At 29.1% G+C, this 18,200-nt stretch overlaps 4 protein-coding genes across 4 annotated transcripts; 3 read left to right on the top strand and 1 right to left on the bottom strand.

Annotated features, from left to right (window-relative positions):
* Positions 1 to 4,311: 4,311 nt before the first annotated feature.
* LOC124939554 (mitogen-activated protein kinase kinase kinase 18-like) lies at positions 4,312 to 5,625 on the bottom strand (the record flags this gene model as incomplete). Its single annotated transcript, XM_047480017.1, has 1 exon — positions 4,312 to 5,625. A coding segment is annotated over exon 1 (1,263 nt), but the record flags the coding sequence as incomplete, so codon positions are not given.
* A 4,708-nt stretch (positions 5,626 to 10,333) lies between these two features.
* LOC124939800 (pentatricopeptide repeat-containing protein At1g09220, mitochondrial) lies at positions 10,334 to 12,167 on the top strand. The gene has a single exon (XM_047480247.1). The coding sequence runs from the start codon at positions 10,561 to 10,563 to the stop codon at positions 11,941 to 11,943; it is 1,383 nt and encodes a 460-aa protein (XP_047336203.1). The 5' UTR covers positions 10,334 to 10,560; the 3' UTR covers positions 11,944 to 12,167.
* Positions 12,168 to 12,554: 387 nt separating this feature from the next.
* LOC124939890 lies at positions 12,555 to 14,411 on the top strand. Its single transcript, XM_047480347.1, has 2 exons — positions 12,555 to 12,805; positions 14,093 to 14,411. The coding sequence occupies exon 1, from the start codon at positions 12,578 to 12,580 to the stop codon at positions 12,797 to 12,799; it is 222 nt and encodes a 73-aa protein (XP_047336303.1). The 5' UTR covers positions 12,555 to 12,577; the 3' UTR covers positions 12,800 to 12,805; positions 14,093 to 14,411.
* Positions 14,412 to 15,897: 1,486 nt separating this feature from the next.
* LOC124940089 (ethylene-responsive transcription factor 3-like) lies at positions 15,898 to 16,918 on the top strand. The gene has a single exon (XM_047480570.1). It carries the CDS (start codon positions 16,110 to 16,112, stop codon positions 16,728 to 16,730), a length of 621 nt encoding a protein of 206 aa, XP_047336526.1. The 5' UTR covers positions 15,898 to 16,109; the 3' UTR covers positions 16,731 to 16,918.
* Positions 16,919 to 18,200: the final 1,282 nt, after the last annotated feature.

Here is an 18,200-nt window from a genome sequence, read left to right as displayed (position 1 = left end):
ATTGTCATTCTTGAGAATCTACGGAATCAGTAATCTATTCAGCGGAGAGTTTGTGTTTTGTTCTTATATTCGTGACTTTTAAAATTTATTTTTTATTTACTCTCATTTAATGTTTGATTTTTGTCATTTTTGATTATATATAAACTATTTTTGATAAAATTAAAGAAGAACTAGCATCTCATTATATAAACTATTTTTATAAATTTAATAAAATTATTTGTGTCAAAATCTTAAAATGAAAAAATATAAAAAAATAAATAAATAAATAAACGAGAGTTCAGATTGAGCTTGCACTCTTCTAAAGGTAGCGAATAACTCTCGTTTCAGTCTTCGGAAAAAGAAAATGTAAGACTTCTTTTTTCTTAAAAAAATAAATAAAATATATACTAGTCCATTTGGCAGAAAAAAAATGCAAGACTTGCAGAAAAAATAAAATAAAAAGGTGTGAATTTGAATATTTATAATTGGTACAAATATGATTATAAAAGCTGTCTTAAAATGAAAACGAAAATGAAAATCAACTAGTATCTTATATTAAATATATATTTATAAACAAGTCAATTTGTGTTCTTTTGTTAGATAACCTATGTAGGACTAAAATCAAAATTTATGAACATATAATATGTTGTTTAGTTAGATAACCTATGAATTTAAGTTAGACTAAAATCAGAATTTAGAACTACAAGCTTGTTGGAAATTTTTTAAGTGGTTAATTAAAAGAATATTAAAAGAGAATTATTTGAGATAAATTATTAAAATGTTATTTTTTATTTTAAACTTAAAATTTGTACAAATAAAATAAGAATATTTTTTATTTTAATTTGTGAATGGAATAATACGATGATAGGAGAAAAAAGTACGTTGATGCAATTGTAACCCTCCTTTTTTTTTATGATTTTCTTTATAAAAAAAATACTCAGAATATGACTGATGAGTCTTGACACTTGGTACCATATATATATATGGATTAAAATAAAATAAATTTTCATTGAGGGTACTCAATGTTATTAATAATTCATTTTCCAAAATAAATAGTCTAATTACACTTGGAGCTGGTTTGGTATTTTTTTTTTATATATTATTTTTTATTATAAATTATCTTTTTATTATATTATTATCATTCTAACTATTATATCACATATTTTATTAACTAAAAGTTTAAAATATTCTTATTTTATTTTTATTAAATTTTAAATATAAAAAAACATTATAATAATTAAACAATTTAAAAACCCAAGTAACCTTTTCTTTTTATCTAACATTTTAAAAAAAACCCAAAACCCAGATCAAACAAGCTATTGAACCTTTAACTTATGCAATTGGAATTTTGAGCATTTTGAAATTCTCAACTAATAAGTAATTAAAAAACGTAACCTATAACAGACTTCAAATTAAATTAATAAATTGAATAGATGAGGGGACGTTAAAGTATTGAGAATAGATGAGCTGAATATATCTTAATTTATTTATTTTAAAATATGAGAGGCATGCAAGTAGTTGACAAAAACACAATAAATAAATTAATAAATCACAAAACAGTCAATCTCCTCCTTCCAATGTGTTTAAAAGTTACCCCCAAAACCAACCCTCGTCGGTCCCCTATTTCTTTAGTTTACCCTTTTTCTATTGTCAAGTGTCAACTACTCCACTTGTCAAATTGGCGTTATAATTTGACACCCATCAAATTGGCTAAGGACAATCAGCCGACCCCTCAAGTGGAGCATTGACTATATGCCTTTTTATAAATAATATAATATCAAACTTATTCTAAGTACAAGGGTAATTGACTTCACCTTTTCTTAATATTATTAATAATAATGTTGTCAACTCATCTACCCAAAACAGAACATAGTAGGGGTTGACTTTTAAGTTATATATGGTTGTTTTTTTTAAAAAATATATTCATACCTTGTTAGGGATTTTCGAATGAATGAGAGAAGAGCAAAATAATGTTTAATTAGTTTGTGTTATTTAAATAACCTAATACTAACTCGTCTTATCCTCGTTTTAATAAATTTCTCACAAATCAAATAAATTTGAGACAATCAATTTTTATTTTTATTTACCTCATTCTATTAAGAGTTTTAGGTTTAGGCTTAAGAAATCAAAAGATCGCGGGTTCGATTATAATTGGAAACGTTTTGAGTTTAAGTGAGGGGCGGTGTGGAGTGTCATGCTAGTTCTTATTTAATTAAAAAAAGAAAATAGGTTTAGGAATTTTTAAAATAAAATGAATTATTTAAAATATATTGAGTGTTATAAATTTTTGAGAAAGTGTGTATTTTTTTTTTATAAAATAATTTTAATAATATTAATTTGTAATGTTAAATAATAATAATTATTTTTTAAATAAAGAGTATTTTTGTTAATGAATTGAGTGATATGAGTTGATGTAAAAATGGTGAAATAATGTTTTGATTATGATTGAATTAAAGTGAAAAAAATTAAAAAAAAAAAAAAAAAACACTAATTGATTACTCTGTTTGTTGTTTATATTTATTACCTATATATATCAATCTATGTTAATATTTAATATAAGCAACTATTAAGGAAGGTGAGTAAGGGTAAAATATTTACTAACATATATGGGGGCTAGCTGTTTGGCGGACCCAAACAATTAATAATGTTTTTTTTTTTATAATATGCTTGCTGGTTTAATTAATTAATTAACTAGCTAGTTATGTTATTTTTACATTACAATTAGCTAGTCAACTACATGATGAAAGCATCGCCTACATGATGATGTAGAATTAATTGCATAATTAGAAAAGGAAATGGTTAGGGCATTCATAATTAATGTTTGTGTGTTGACTTGACTAATGGCTTATTTTGTTGAAATCAATTCCATTTAATCTTTTTATATCATTCATGGTGTGAAACCAGCCATATATGTTGATTTTCCATTCAAATGCATGTTTTTCCTTCTAGATCCATATTCATTGATTTTATTTTTTTTTATTCTCTACTAATTCCATATATTAATTAGTTAATAGTGTTATTAATTAAATACTCGTATATATTTAAGTCAAACTGTTAATGAATAGCTAGGTCAAAACTCGACTCAAACTCGATTTAACCGACCACGAGTCGAGTTTGAATAGGTTGATTTTGTATTCGAGCTCGAGTTTGAGTTTTCTATTTTTAATTTGACTAGCTCTTTTTTATAAATATGATAAACATTTATATTTATAATATATATATATATATATATAAGATATTATATAATAAAACCATAAATATCTTCCCCAAACTCTTTATCTCCTCTATGTGAATATTTTCTTTTATATTCATCGTTTTTCTTTTTCTCCCTTACAATCGACTAAGCAAATTCTAGGCAAAAAAGAAAATCAATCTTGAGTAAAATATATAATTTTAATTAATAAAATTTAATTTTTTAGTTTTTAAAGTTTGAGTTCAAATAACTCGAATTGTTAACGAACCGAACTCAAGTTAATAATTAAATTTTAATACTAAATCAAATTAGAGTTTGAATATATAATACAAACTGAGTCAAGTTCGAGTAATAAAGGACTCTAACTCAACTCGATTAAACTAGTTTACCTAGTGTGTTAATATGTTTTGTTTATTTGCTAACTTATCCAATCAAGAATTATAAGCTAAAATAAACTAACCCACATTTGAATGAGTTGACTTTGGTAACCAAATCCTTCAATTGTTTAGTAGTTGACCTAATTTCATTCATTCTTTATTGGAATAGTTGATCATTCATCCAAAGTCACTCGTTTTCACACCTCTTTCTCTCTCCTCATGTGTGAATGTGTGTGTGAGAGAAAAAAAAAGGAAAAAGAAAGTCAAAGTCTTTGGGGGTGGATTTGTTGTTGTTGGCCGGCGTTTCTTTCGAGAATAGTAACAACACAATTCCACTGAACCTTATTCCATTCTACCTTATTTCCTAAGCATTTCATAGTTTACATAGTTTTTTTATTTAAATAAATAATATTTTTTTTCTTTTCTTACTTTTTTTTTTTAATATTTCTTTTGAAAGAAATTATATTTTTATAACTCTCACTTTAAACCCTTTTAGTCTTAACTTTTTACATTTAAGCTATAATGGGTGAATCATACTTTTTGATATTTTTAATTTTAATAATACTTCAAGACTTTTTTGCTAAAATAATCCAATATAATATGTATGTGTGAAATGAAATAAAAGGGTATCATTTGAATAATTCATACTAGGGTCTCGTTTGATTTAAAAGTGAATTATTTCAATAAAATGGTCTAAATATTTTTAAATTTTAATGGGTAATTTAAATGATGAAAATGTGTTTTATTTAAAATGAAAAGAAAGATATAGGTGTAAACAAGTGAATGAATCATTGATGAATTGAAATTATTATTATTATTATTATTATTATTATTGGAATGACAGTTTTCGAAATTTGAATCTAGATCACCAAAGTAATTAAAACCAACATCGCTATCCAAAGAATGATCGGTTGACAGATCCTCATCATACCCATCACCAGCAACAACCGAATAATCTTCCCCTGTTTCCATCGCCGGCGAAGATTCAACTCTCCGGTGATCAAATTCTCCGATTTCATCTGAATTACTTCTAACATTGATCCAGTCCTCATCTCGACTCCAATCTTCAAAATTCAATTTCAAATCGTGGGCACCGGATAATATCCTCATTCGATCAGCTGGAGGATCACAAGCAAGATTCCGTCTTCTTTCAGATAACACCGACGACGACGACGACGATTCCTCCTCCCGGAAGACATGATCTAAAACAGAGCAAGGGGAATTGGCTTTCTTTTCTAAATTCATCACTAAATTGTTAACAAACGAGTGATTGAGTAGTTGTTTCGTCGTCCATCTCTCTTTAGAATCTCTCACCAAGCATCTATTGAGGAAATCATGACAATCATCGGACAAGGAAGCAGGATATTCCGGGATGTCGCCGGAATATCCAATCTTGTAAATTGCTGAAACCGGGTCTGTCAACTCCGGCCATGGATTAGACCCAGTAATCATCTCAATTAGTGTACACCCAACTGCCCAAACATCCGCCGGAAAACTCTGTTCCTCACCTCTAGCCACCTCCGGCGCCATAAAAACCGGCGTACCAGTAAATCCCAAATCACAAGAACTCCCAATTCCAACTCTTTTAGAACATCCTAGATCTGCTATCTTGACACCATCTTCTCCAATCAAGATATTCTGACTCTTGATATCACAATGCACAAAGAAATTCGAGTGAAGATAATCAAGACCCAAAAGAATATCTCTCATGTATGATCTGATCATGGGTTCATCAACAACAGATCCTACTCTCCGTCTGATCCGATCATGAAGAGACCCACCGGAGATGTACTCTGTTAACAGGTTGTAAAAAAGCTTGTTGCTTTCTTTAGTGATTGAAGAACCGATGTATTTCACTATGCGAGGGGAATTTAACTGGGAAAGGATTTCTTGTTCTCTCTGTAAAAGGGTTGAAACAGAGAGTTCTGCTGATTTCACAGCAAAGTGTTCGCCGGAAAAAGTGGTGGCGAGAGAAACCGTTGCGGTGGCGCCTCTGCCTATAGTGCGTCCTCTGATCCACTCCATGAATATATTATGTGTGTTTTTATGAAAGAGAGAGTAATAATATAGTTCGATGTTGAGCAAAGGTCAAGTCTTTTTATATGCAATGAGCTGCGTAGAAATTCCTTAGGTGTACTTTTTCCGTATTTGTTCTGCTTAGTCAATATGTATATATCCTCACTTCAATCAAAATACCAATATATTTATTTATTTTAAAAAATAAATTAAACTATTTTTGGGAGCCAAATATTAACCCATTTAAATCATGTTTTTTTTTTCTTTCTATAAACCAATATAGTATTGTTTATTGTAATTATTAATAAATTTATTTAAGTTTTTATATTGAATAAAACATATAATTTTGTTTGTAATCAAGAATACCAGCACCATCATCCCAACCACCACCATGATATTTTTTTTGTCTTAAAAAAAAGATAATTAACTTTTTTTTAAATTTGTTTAAATCATAATTTATTAGCACATCCCTATAACTTAAGGGTCACTTTAATTTGAGATTAGACCCAAAAAAATTATTTACTTAAATTTGAAATAAAGAAGGGAGAGCACAATTAGTACAACAACTCCCTCCAAATTGAAATCAATTATTTTATGGTGGGTGAAACTAATGAATAATAATAATTATTATATATATATTATTTTGAACATAAACGCAACAAACGCTAGCCAGCGGCACATAATTACAATCCCCACCCATACTTTCTCCTTCCATCTAGAAAACACACACTTTTCACATTTATTTTTCTTTTGAAATAACTATTAATAATCAAATATTTATGAAAACAATTCTGTCAATCACTTTGTTTGTGATGACTTATTCTGCACCCAAGTATTAAATAAATAAATAAATAAAGTCTTGATTTGTGAAAGAAAGAAAGAGTCTTTGCTTTTGAAAAAAAAAAAAAAATTAAATTCTAGATACATAAATATAGATGGCAAGGCATCCACGTGGCTGGAAAACGGGAAGAGGTTTGGCCGACCACGAACGGCGTCCATTCACATGAGGGCACGTGATCACGTGCCTTACCCGCGTTGTCGGAGAAGCGGCATGACGTAATCAATGCCTAAGCATGCCCTGCCGCTTTTATACATACATTTATCCTCTATCCTTTACCGACATTTTCTCCTTAAAAGGCTCTTATCCTATTTTCTAATATTTTATTTATTTATTTATTTTTACCTTGAGTTTTATTTTTTAAAATAAAGTTTATTTTTTCCTTACGGCTCTTTTACAATGTTTATCTCTACCCCCCCCCCCCCCCCCCCCCAAAAAAAAAAATAGAAATGAAATTGAAGATAATTGTGAGTGGAAGTTAGTGAACTAATTGAAGGGTTGAATTAGGACCAGAAAAGTATAATATTTTTTACCAACTCATTAATTTTTTTTTAACTCTTTTCAATTTCAAGAACATCAAAATATATATATATATATATGGAAGTCAATCATAGAGACAATTACCGAATAGTCTGCCAAGCACACCACCACCCACCTTCACAATTAAAGACATCATTTTGGAAACACTTATCTTATTTGAATTTAAATGAAAAAAATATTAATAAATTTATGAATATATATGTAATTAAGTTTTGTGTTCAAATATTATTTTATTTAAATTAATATCAGATAATATACTTAATAAAATAAATTTTCAAATTCAAAATCTTATTCCTACTTTAAAAATGTTTCCAAATTGGTAGTATTAATTTGATATCTCTTTGTTGGTTATTAATTAGCAATGTCGTGTTATAATGAATTCATGATTGATCATATTTATGGCCTTACAATAGCTAGATATATAGACTATAGAGTCATTCCCTTTACGGACACCCTAAAATGTAAAAAAAAAATTAAACTATTATAGTTCAAATAGTAAATCTTATAACAATTAACCAATTAAATTATTATTATTTGTTAATTATAATATATACAAAATGTTTTTTTCCACCTAGGGTACCTCAAACATTAGAGCCAGTTTGAACTAGGTTTATTAATACATTCTAACAACTCAATTAATCAATTATGCTGATTTTTAACAATTTTTAACACTATAATATTATATATCTTGAATATTTCTTAAAAAATAAATAGATTTAAAAAATAAAAAAATAAAACCGGTACCCAATGATCACCTTAATCTCGTTAGCCACCCCAAAATAGTTAAAGCCAATAATATATATATTCTTATTCTCATTTTTTTAACATTATCAAACTACAAAACGAATATGCCCTACCCACCACTAGTGAATAAATCAAACCACCCCCATCCTTCATTCTTCTTTTTTATATATGGTGGTATACTCACATTTACTAATAGTTAAATAACATACAATGATACAAATTCCTAATTTCCTACAAACATGATGAATCCCCTCATATTATATTTTAAACCAATCTAAACAGATAAAGTTGACCAAATTGTTAATTGATTGTCATTTGTCAATCAGATAAATCTCAATTTAATATTCAAAGTGTCAAAGTTGAAAACAAAACTATACCACCTGTCAGTTTTTTTTTTTTCAAAGTTAATACAATATGCTAGAATGGCTACAAGAAAATAGAACCCCAAGTAAATCAATGAAATATACATGTAATTGAAAAGGTTCTCTAATAAAAAAACAAAAGGGTTTACAAGATGCCCCTAGGCAAAATTAAATTCGCTCTAAATCCATATATAAAAAGAGTAGATCGCATGGATGTAAAACAAAAATATATTACCTAATGACAATGACCAACTCATTGGTCAAAAAGCGATAACAAGATCAATAAACCATCTCTTTTAGATGTTCTTGAAAATAGTTTATAATTTTAAGCCCAAAAAGTTGAATTTCATTCAAAATATTAAGGTGTCAAATGTCGAAGGTTCAAATTTTTTGTTAGCCTTGTGACAGCTATTCTAAGACACCAAGTCATCAGGAGCTTGAGTTTTGTCCTCTAACCTAAGACCAAGCATCAAAGATGCTAGTGTTAGCTCCTACGAAAATAATGGCTAAGTCGCCTATTATCCTCCAAAGAAGGATCTTGAGAGCAATAGAGAAACATCAACAATTTGTTCCTAAAAAGAAGTTTAAGATTCAATGAAATGCATGAATATTAAGGAAAATGTTATATCAAATAGAGTTAGTAGTTTTATATGTTCAACAAATCATAAATATATGCCAAATTCATCATCCAAGAAGTTGAAATTATTGACAAAATTGAAGAAAATAAAACAAGAAATACAAAATGAAGGATAAAAGATAAACATAAAAAAAATATAATCATGTCTCGAATAGTCTAATAAAAGAATCCAACTCCCAAGAGTTTTGAGCCTGACATATTTATTTAAACTTATTTAATATTTCTCTTTCTGAGATTCATTTAGGAAAGTCAGTAAATTAAGTCGGTCGGAGAGTTAACCGTCATTCTCGATAATTTACAAGCTCGGTAACTTATTAAATATTTTATTTTATTTTAATGTAATGTTTTGTCGTTATACTTAAACGATTTATTTTTATTTTTAATATATATGGACCTTTTTCAAAAAAAATATATCTTTTTATACTTTATAATTATAAAGTAATAAAATTGTTTTATGTTACAAAAATAAAAATAAAAAGGAAAAAAAATAAAAATGAAATTGTTTCAATAATTTAAAATAAATAGATAAATAGAATAAAGTTAATAAGTTATCGAAGATCTCGTTTTTTGGATGAAGCGTTATTCATGGTGAAATTCTAACAGATGAATCATGATATATGCATAAAAAAAGTTATATTATGGCTAGTCGTATGTGTCAAAAAGATGTTGAATCAACAATTCACTTACTTTTGCATTGTCGAAGAGTGACTAGTATTTGAAGTATTTTGTGGAGTACTTCATTGGGCGATACCGTCTTTAGGTAGTTGCTGTAAAGTTTGAATTGATGCGGCTAATAGACAGACCTACATATTTTAGTTACCATTCAAATTATTTTTTGGTGAACTATCTGTTGAAGATAAATTGTCGAAATTTCAATAATCGTAGTCGTACAACACGTATTATTCACAATATTATTATTATTATTATTATGCTTTCTGAGTTTCGTTCAGAAAAATCAGTAAAATTTGTCGGGGAGTTAATTATTTTTCTGAAAAATTTACGAGTTCGATAACTTATTAACTAATGTTTATTTTTATTTTTTAATTGTTATTTTAATGTCATGTTTTTTCTTTGTATTTAACATTTTTTTTCCATTTTTAATATAAATAAATTTAAAAAAAAATAAAAATTTAAGTTAATAAATTGATCTTGTGTTGAAAAATGAACAAGTTATTTTTATTAATTATTTTCATTTAAACTACTTTATTTTAGTTTGGTCAAAGTAAAAAATTATATATATAATTAGGGCTTTTTTGCATTTGGGAAAAATTAAGCGTTTTTATTAATTGTATGATTTATTTTTGTTCAAATATTGTAAAACTATTTAAGTAATTTAGATACAAAATTGAGCTTAATTTTAAATATGTTTTAACATTCTTTCATAATCCATTTAAAATCCCCCAATCTTGTTTTAAGCCTAGCCGCCCCTTCGCTTCTTCAACGTCTCAACTCTTCTTCCCGTTGCAATCCGCCGGCGGTAAGTCTCTCTCTCTCACACACACACACACACATATGAACTCGCGATCGCCGTTTTGATCGGATTATTCTCTCGTAAGATGATTGCAATCTTAGCTGATATTGTGATGAGAATTGATGCAGATCTTGTTTCCATTGATAATTTTACCTGAACCAGTAGAGAAGATTGCTTTAGAATATGTAATGTCAATACCTTTTATATTTATTTATCTTCCCTATTTAGGTGTTCTAATAATAATGTAAAACTAGATTTATTTAGAGTACCATGGTGGTGAGATTACTGAGAATTAGTAACTTCAATAGAGGATCTGAAATCACTAATTAATATAATGCTTCCAAATGGTAATTACTTTTTCAAACAGATTCATAAGTGAAGATATACATACACCTATGTTCTAATGGCAAGATCTTGGAACTATTGGCTATCTTTGTTGCACAAACACAAGTCAAGTTGTGAAGCTGCCAAACAAATCCACGCTCATCTAATCATCAATAGTTACCATTATCAGTTTACTGAAAACCCCTCTAAGTTCTGGAATGCCCTTCTTCGACACTACTCTATCGCTTCCTTCCCTAAAGAAGCTTTCACACTCTTCAAACAACTCCAATTTCACAACTGTCCTGCCATTACTTTTGATAGCTTTGGCTATTCTTTTCTTATCAAGGCTTGCATTGGTTTGGAACAGGCTTCTTTGGGTGCTCAACTTCATTCCCTAACTGTGAAGGTGGGGTTTGAATCCCATGTTTATGTTCAGACTTCCCTGGTTAACATGTATGTTGTGTGTGGTCATTTGATCAAAGCACGGAAAGTGTTTGATGAAATGCCAAAGAAGAATAATGTTACCTGGAATGCTTTGATTACTGGTTTGATGAATTGGGGGAAGCCCACGCAAGCCCGTTTACTTTTTGACCTAATGCCAACCCCGAATGTCATTACCTGGACAGGTATCATTGATGGATACACACGTATGGACAGGCATATGGAAGCCATGTCCATGTTCCGCAAAATGGTTCTAGGAGGTATTAAGCCAAATGAAGTAACGATTTTAGCAATCTTCCCTGCCATTTGGAATACTGGATGCCTCTTATCATGCCAGATGATCCATGCATATGCAGAGAAAACTGGAGATAAAGAGTCAGATATTCGAGTGGCCAACTCACTTATAGATGCTTATTCAAAATGTGGTTGCTTGGAAAGTGCATTAAGAGTTTTTGAGACCATATCTACAGAGCGACAGAATTTGGTTTCTTGGTCATCTATAATATCTGGTTTGGCAATGCATGGAATGGGGAAGGAAGCAGTAGATAAATTTAGAATGATGGTAAATACATGTACTAAGCCAAATTCAGTGACATTTTTGAGCATACTGAATGCTTGCAGCCATGGAGGATTGGTTGAAGAGGGCTTAGATATTTTTAAAAAGATGGTTGTCGATCATCACCTTGTTCCTGATACCAAGCACTATGGTTGTTTAATTGACATGTTGGGGAGGGCTGACAAGCTGGAGGAAGCTGAGAAAATAGCATTAAGAGTCCCAGAAGGAATTGGTAATGCTGTAATTTGGAGGACTCTTTTAGGAGCATGTAACTTCCATGGAAATGTTGAGGTGGGAGAGCGGGTAATGAGAAGGTTATTAGAGATGGAGAGAGGTTATGGTGGTGACTATGTACTTTTGCACAACATGCTCGCTGGGGTTGATCGATATGCAGATGCTGAGAGCGTGAGGGTAATTATGAATGCAAGAAATGCTACTAAAGCTGTTGGTATGAGCTTGGTCTGAATACAACTAACTAAATTAACCCGATATGAGAGGCAAAGTCTACTCATCACAAGCTTTAATCCATGAGCGTGTATTTTATGGTCTTTGTATGTGCAAGGACCATATACTTGGTTTCGCTGAAGGGGAGGTTCCATTCGCAAGCCCTCGTTGATCCAAAACTCACACATGATCCGGTTGAAAGATTTTAAACATCTTAAAGGTCTTTCCATGCAACGGAATTCTGTATGTACTAATTTCCATGATAAGTTAACATAGTTGCCAAGATATATATCACATGCTTTTATGATAGAACTTCTTGGAGCTTGTTAGATGGAGTTTTTTTTAATAGAATAACCCAATCTCTTTTAAAATGAAACTTGTTTGATGACAAAGTGAATTATTTGGGTTAATTGACTAAAATATCCTTTGTATTTAATATTTTCAAATGATATAAGAAATAAAGTAAGGGTATTTTAGTATTTGATTGAAGATGCGATAAGGGGTTATTTGGATTAAATCCTAATAGTTCTTCATCATCCCTTGTATTCTGTTGTTGTTGTGAACCATTATATTTGGATTTTGAAATATTAATTGATTGGTGTTATTTTGACTGTAAAGATAGTCTGAATTGTTTAACTGAGTTTTCTGGAATTTTATGGGTGTGCAGAACATGAAGAAAGGAGTGCATCCTCAGATGCAGTGGATATCCTATGTGACTCAAAGTGGCCGTTTAATGAACATTATGATGACCAAGATACACCAGACTGGAAAGGTTTACCACATCAAAGCAAAACGTCAAATGGCTCAAAAAATCGGGCAGATTGCCAAGTTCAATCTTCGCTATGGACAGAAAGAAGAGGAAAGCCAGGAGAAATGATTTATGGTATGTTGTTTACGATTATGCTAACTTACATGGAATCTTTTTTACCCATGATTATTTGATAATTGGTGTTAACTTAATTGTTAAAATTTAATATTTGAAATAAAGTGGAATTGGATCTCCTTCTCCCTTATAGCTCAAATTGTTCTCAGCCTTGTTTTTATGAGCTGATTTGACCCTTCTGAATGCTCAAGGGCCAAGCCAATCCACATTGTATTTTCTAAATCACCATATCAACGACAGCTGTAAAGTGCCTTTAATTTCTTGATTATCCAAATGTTTCGTTTTTATAAATCAATAAACAAACGTGTAGTTGTTTGATACAAAACATATTTGCACTTAGATATTACTTAGAAGTTTTCTAAAGACTTCTCAAATAGGTTGAGTATATAATTAGAGTCTAGTTTGGTAGTTATGTATATTTCAATTCAATTTTATGTTAAAAGATCCATACCCTAAGATTACATATAATAAATGATTGAAAATACAAGTGATAGATATATTGCGACCAATTCAGTGCAACGCTGGATGGGATGGTTGAGTTGTTATATAAGCAACATTTCAGCCACATGTTTAATTCTTGGTATATACATTTTTTGAATTATTAAAACTTTGTTAGATCAAAATTTAACTTTAAAAATAAGAAGATTTTGATATCTTACATATTGTTGGTTACTGGGGAGATTATAAATTATGTGAATGCTTATTTTGTTATGTTAAACTAGATTAAGTTAAATTTTCTATCATCATATCATATGGGTTCTAGATCAGGTTTATGTAGTAGTTAAGAATTGGGTATTAGAACAATTTGCTCCCCTAAACATGTTTTTGATGATCAAATAAGTTAGCTAAAGCCCCAATTTTATATATATTGGGTCAAACTTCTTCTAATAAGATACACTTGCATGAGATAACCAATGGGGTTTTAATTGTTCATTTGAAAATATTACAACTTGTGAGCAAAATAAATAAAAATCTCTAATGGCCAGTCTGAGTTTAACATGTTGAATGCAATGATAAGCTAATTAAAATTACAGCATTCCCTAGTGGCCTTGGTTTGAAATTGTGTTATTTTGACTTTTAAATTGTGGTGGTGATGATTTATTTGGTTAAATCTTGAATAAGGAGAAAGATAACAAGTCTATCTAGAAATGAGCATTATTATTATGTAATGGGGATTGTTTATAAAAATAATGTGAAAGTTTTGATGTGAGAGGTCCCTCAATTTAAAGTTTGGTTTGTATTAGTTCCACTTGGCTTGGCTTGGCTTGACATCTCAAATATTTACAGGTAAAGTTGTTTATGAATGAAGAAGAACGAATCCATCAAACTGCACATGGGATATGTCCTCTTTGCACTCTTTCTTCTAAATTCATTGAATTTTGTCAAATTCTTTCATTTGACCTCCCACCCATAAAGAAAGATACAGTCTTTAGGCTTTTCTTTGTGGAAGAGGCATTTACTTACAAGTTATGAAACCAATCTAGATGCATCAGTTATTTATCTTAATTATTATTATTATTATTATGTTGTATGGTAGAATTGAAATGACCAAATTATATATGGTCACCAACTTTAGACCAAATTAAGCATATTCATATTATTATTATCAGCTCAACTAGACACATGTGAGGTGGGGGGTGGGGTGGGGTGGGGTGGGGGGATTGATAATTAAATAGGTTAGATTATTTTTATTTTTATTTATTGGAGTAGTATTAGATGCAGCATATCCATATTCCATTGTGGGTAATTAAAGCATCCACATTTATTATTGTCATCCCAATCCTTTCACACCATTTTTTATTTATTTATATTATTACAGTCATCTTTGATGTGTGATCTCATTTATTGCTTTTTTTTTAATAAACCGATTCAAAATATACACTGGTTCTATCTAGAAATCTCTTTTCTTATTTAACATTATTTACTATCAAATATTCTATAATTAAGGGATGAGATTGAAACTTGTTTAGAAATGAAGAACAGTTTCCCAAACTAACCTTGTTTGGCGTTCACTTTCCCAAACTAACCTAGTTTGTTCATTTATTCCCAAACTAACCTAGTTTACTATTCAAACTCATTTATTTTTTTATTTTTTATTTTTTATTTTTTTACATTTCAAATTTATTATAGATATATATATTTAAATTATTATTTATATTTTGATATATATTTTAAATTATTATTTTTATAAATTTAATTATTTATATTTTGATATATAATTTTAATTATTTTTTTTATAAACTTAATTATTTATATTTTAATATAAATATTTAATTGTTCATTAACTTAAGACATATTTTTTTACGACCTTAAGTTAGAAATACAACATATTAAAAATTGATAAAAAAAATTATTGTGAAATTATATCACAATGAAAAAGTCAAAATTATTTTAATAAAAGACAACCCAACAAATATAAATAATAATTTGAATGAAAAGTTGTCAAAATTATTTTAATAAAAGACAACTCAACAAATATAAATAATAGTTTGAATGAAAAGTTGTCAAAATTATTTTAATAAAAGACAACCCAATAAATATAAATAATAATTTGAACGAAAAGTTGTCAAAATTATTTTAATAAAAGACAACCCAATAAATATAAATAATAATTTGAATAGTAAAATAAATAAATTTATGGGGATGAAAATCATACTGCCATATATATATATATATATATATATAAATATATATATATATAATAAATTTGAAATGTAAATATATATATATATATATATATTAAAATATAAATAATTAAATTTATAAAAAAATAATTTAAATTATATATCAAAATATAAATAATCAAATTTATAAAAATAATAATTTAAAATATATATTAAAATATAAATAATTTAGTTTATATAAATAATAATTTAAATATATATATATATATATATATATATAATAAATTTGAAATATAAAAAATAAATAAAAAAAAAAAATAAAAAACTGAGTTTGAATAGTAAACTAGGTTAGTTTGGGAATAAATGAACAAACTAGGTTAGTTTGGGAAAATGAACGCCAAACAAGGTTAGTTTGGGAAACTGTTCAGAAATGAAGGGGGCTAAATATGATTTATTTTGTTAATGGAATTGGATGAGTCCCTCCTCCCTCCCTCCTTCCTCTTTAAGGGTTAACGCGGGGAAGGATGACGAAAGAAACAGACATTTATATACAGAAGAAATAGAGCTCCTCGAGGAAGAAGAAGAAGAGAAGAACAACTTATCTTCTTCTTCATCTTCCTTCTTTTTCATATCTTCTTTAAGAAGAGAATCTGTTGTGTTCTTAATTTGGGTAAAAAATAATGCGTAAACCTAGAGAAACAGCCGTGGCCGCCATGAATAAGGAATCGATGGAGATTAAGTATCGTGGTGTGAGGAAGAGGCCTTGGGGAAAGTTTGTGGCGGAAATTAGGGATCCGATGAAAAAACAAAGGATTTGGCTTGGTACTTTCGATTCGGCTGAAGATGCTGCTCGAGCATATGATGATGCGGCTCGATCTTTACGGGGACCCAAAACGAAGACCAATTTCCCAAACAACGTTGTTGCTGCTGCTAAGAAACAACAACCTATTATTAATGTTTTGGATCAGGATCTACAACAAGATATGATGATGGCGGCGGCGGCGGCGGCGGCTCAGAGACCGACTTCAAGCAGTTTGAGCAGCACCGTTGAGTCTTTTAGTGGACCTAGGCAGAAGAAGCCTGTGGTGGTGGTGTCTTTATCCAAAAGACATCATCCTCGGACGCCGCCGATCTTGCCGGATGATTGCCGTAGCGATTGCGATTCTTCGTCGTCGGTTATTAACGATGGAGGCGTTGGGGAAATCGCTTCATCTTCATCGGTGAGGAAGGGTTTTCAGTTTGATCTTAATCTTCCTCCGCCGTTGGATGACGGCGATTGCTGCACAGGTCTCCGACTCTGATGATATCTTTTACTTTATGTTTTTTTTTTTTCATGCGAGGAAGGAAGAAAGAAAGATAGAAATTTCCATTGACTAATAATTAATTAATTAATTAATCCAAGAAATGAAATCATTGTTAATTTGTTGTTGTTATTGAATGTAGTATCATCAAGTTATAGAAATGAATTGAGTTTGGATCTCTTTGATTATGTTTGATTATATATATTGAAGATCCACCCACAGAAAACATCTAAGATTGATCAATTTGATTAAAATTAGGGTTTAGAAAAAGGGAAATTGGATGATGGCACACCCACGAATTAGGGTTTCGCTGCGATTAGGGTATTTTCGACGAATTAGGGTTCCGCTGCGATACGCTTTCGTTCGAAAAATATGAAGTGATTATTTGAGCAATTTTTATTAAGCTCATATCGTAATTAAGACAATTATTAGGTTATTTCATCTAATTTAGGTTATTTCATCTAATTTCTCTAATAAGAAAAAATGTTTATTGATTGATAGATAGAATTGGTGGTTCATCATGAAAATCCCATTTTTACGCGTATGGAGCAAATTGCGTGTTTTATTATTATTAGTAGTAGTAGGTCTGGTCTATAGTCTAATCTAGACGGCCAATCAATAATTGAGTGACCACCGGCCAAGCCAGGCCAGCCTTCATATAAATGGTATATCAACATTACTTTTACTACTTTTTAAAATTAGGATTATCACTCAAAAAAATGTTATATATATTTATACATTTAAATTATTATTATTTATAATAATAAATAAGAATTTTTTAATCATCACAACAAAATATAAAAAAAATGTCACAAAATATTCACTTAATCATTTAGAGAACAATACAAAAAATGTTTATAAAAAAATATTACATACAAATATTCATCAACAATAACGAGTAATATAATAAATATTTATTTAATTATTAAATATTTTGTTTATTATAAGTAGTCTAGTATAATTTTTTTTTATTATGTTAAACTAAAAATTACATATTTATTATGAATAATTTAATCTAACTTTTTTATTGTGCTATTTTTTCATTCTTTATAACAAATTTTTATCATGAATAGCCTAGTTTAACTTTTTCATTATAATATTTATTCATAACAAATCTTTAATATGAGTAGTTTAGTCCAATTTTTCCAATTGTATTTTTTATTCACAAGATTCTTTTTTTATTATAAATAGTTTAGTTCAACTTTTTTTATTATGATCAATTTAGTTAAATTTTTTGATTGTGTTGTTTTCGTAACAAATTTTTTTCATTCATAATTTAGTATGACTTTTTCGTTGTGTTGAAGAATCAGTATAACGGGAAGTTATTAATTGCAAAGAAGATATAATATAAAGTTCAATAACCAGTAATACTCATTTGCTTATACTCTAGATAATGAAGAAACAATCGCCAACTTGTCTCGATTCTTATGCTACTTTCGTAGATTTACATGTCGAAATTGAAAAGAAATG

Source organism: Impatiens glandulifera, chromosome 5 (assembly GCF_907164915.1).
Source record: "Impatiens glandulifera chromosome 5, dImpGla2.1, whole genome shotgun sequence".
In the NCBI taxonomy this organism is placed as follows: domain Eukaryota; kingdom Viridiplantae; phylum Streptophyta; class Magnoliopsida; order Ericales; family Balsaminaceae; genus Impatiens; species Impatiens glandulifera.
Note: the sequence above shows the minus strand (reverse complement) of the source record. Positions and strands in the feature narration are given on the sequence as shown.

Coding starts and splice junctions, on each gene's coding strand:
- LOC124939800 (XM_047480247.1), top strand. CDS start 10,561: ATGGCAAGATCTTGGAACTATTGGCTATCTTTGTTGCACAAACACAAG.
- LOC124940089 (XM_047480570.1), top strand. CDS start 16,110: ATGCGTAAACCTAGAGAAACAGCCGTGGCCGCCATGAATAAGGAATCG.
- LOC124939890 (XM_047480347.1), top strand. CDS start 12,578: ATGGGTGTGCAGAACATGAAGAAAGGAGTGCATCCTCAGATGCAGTGG.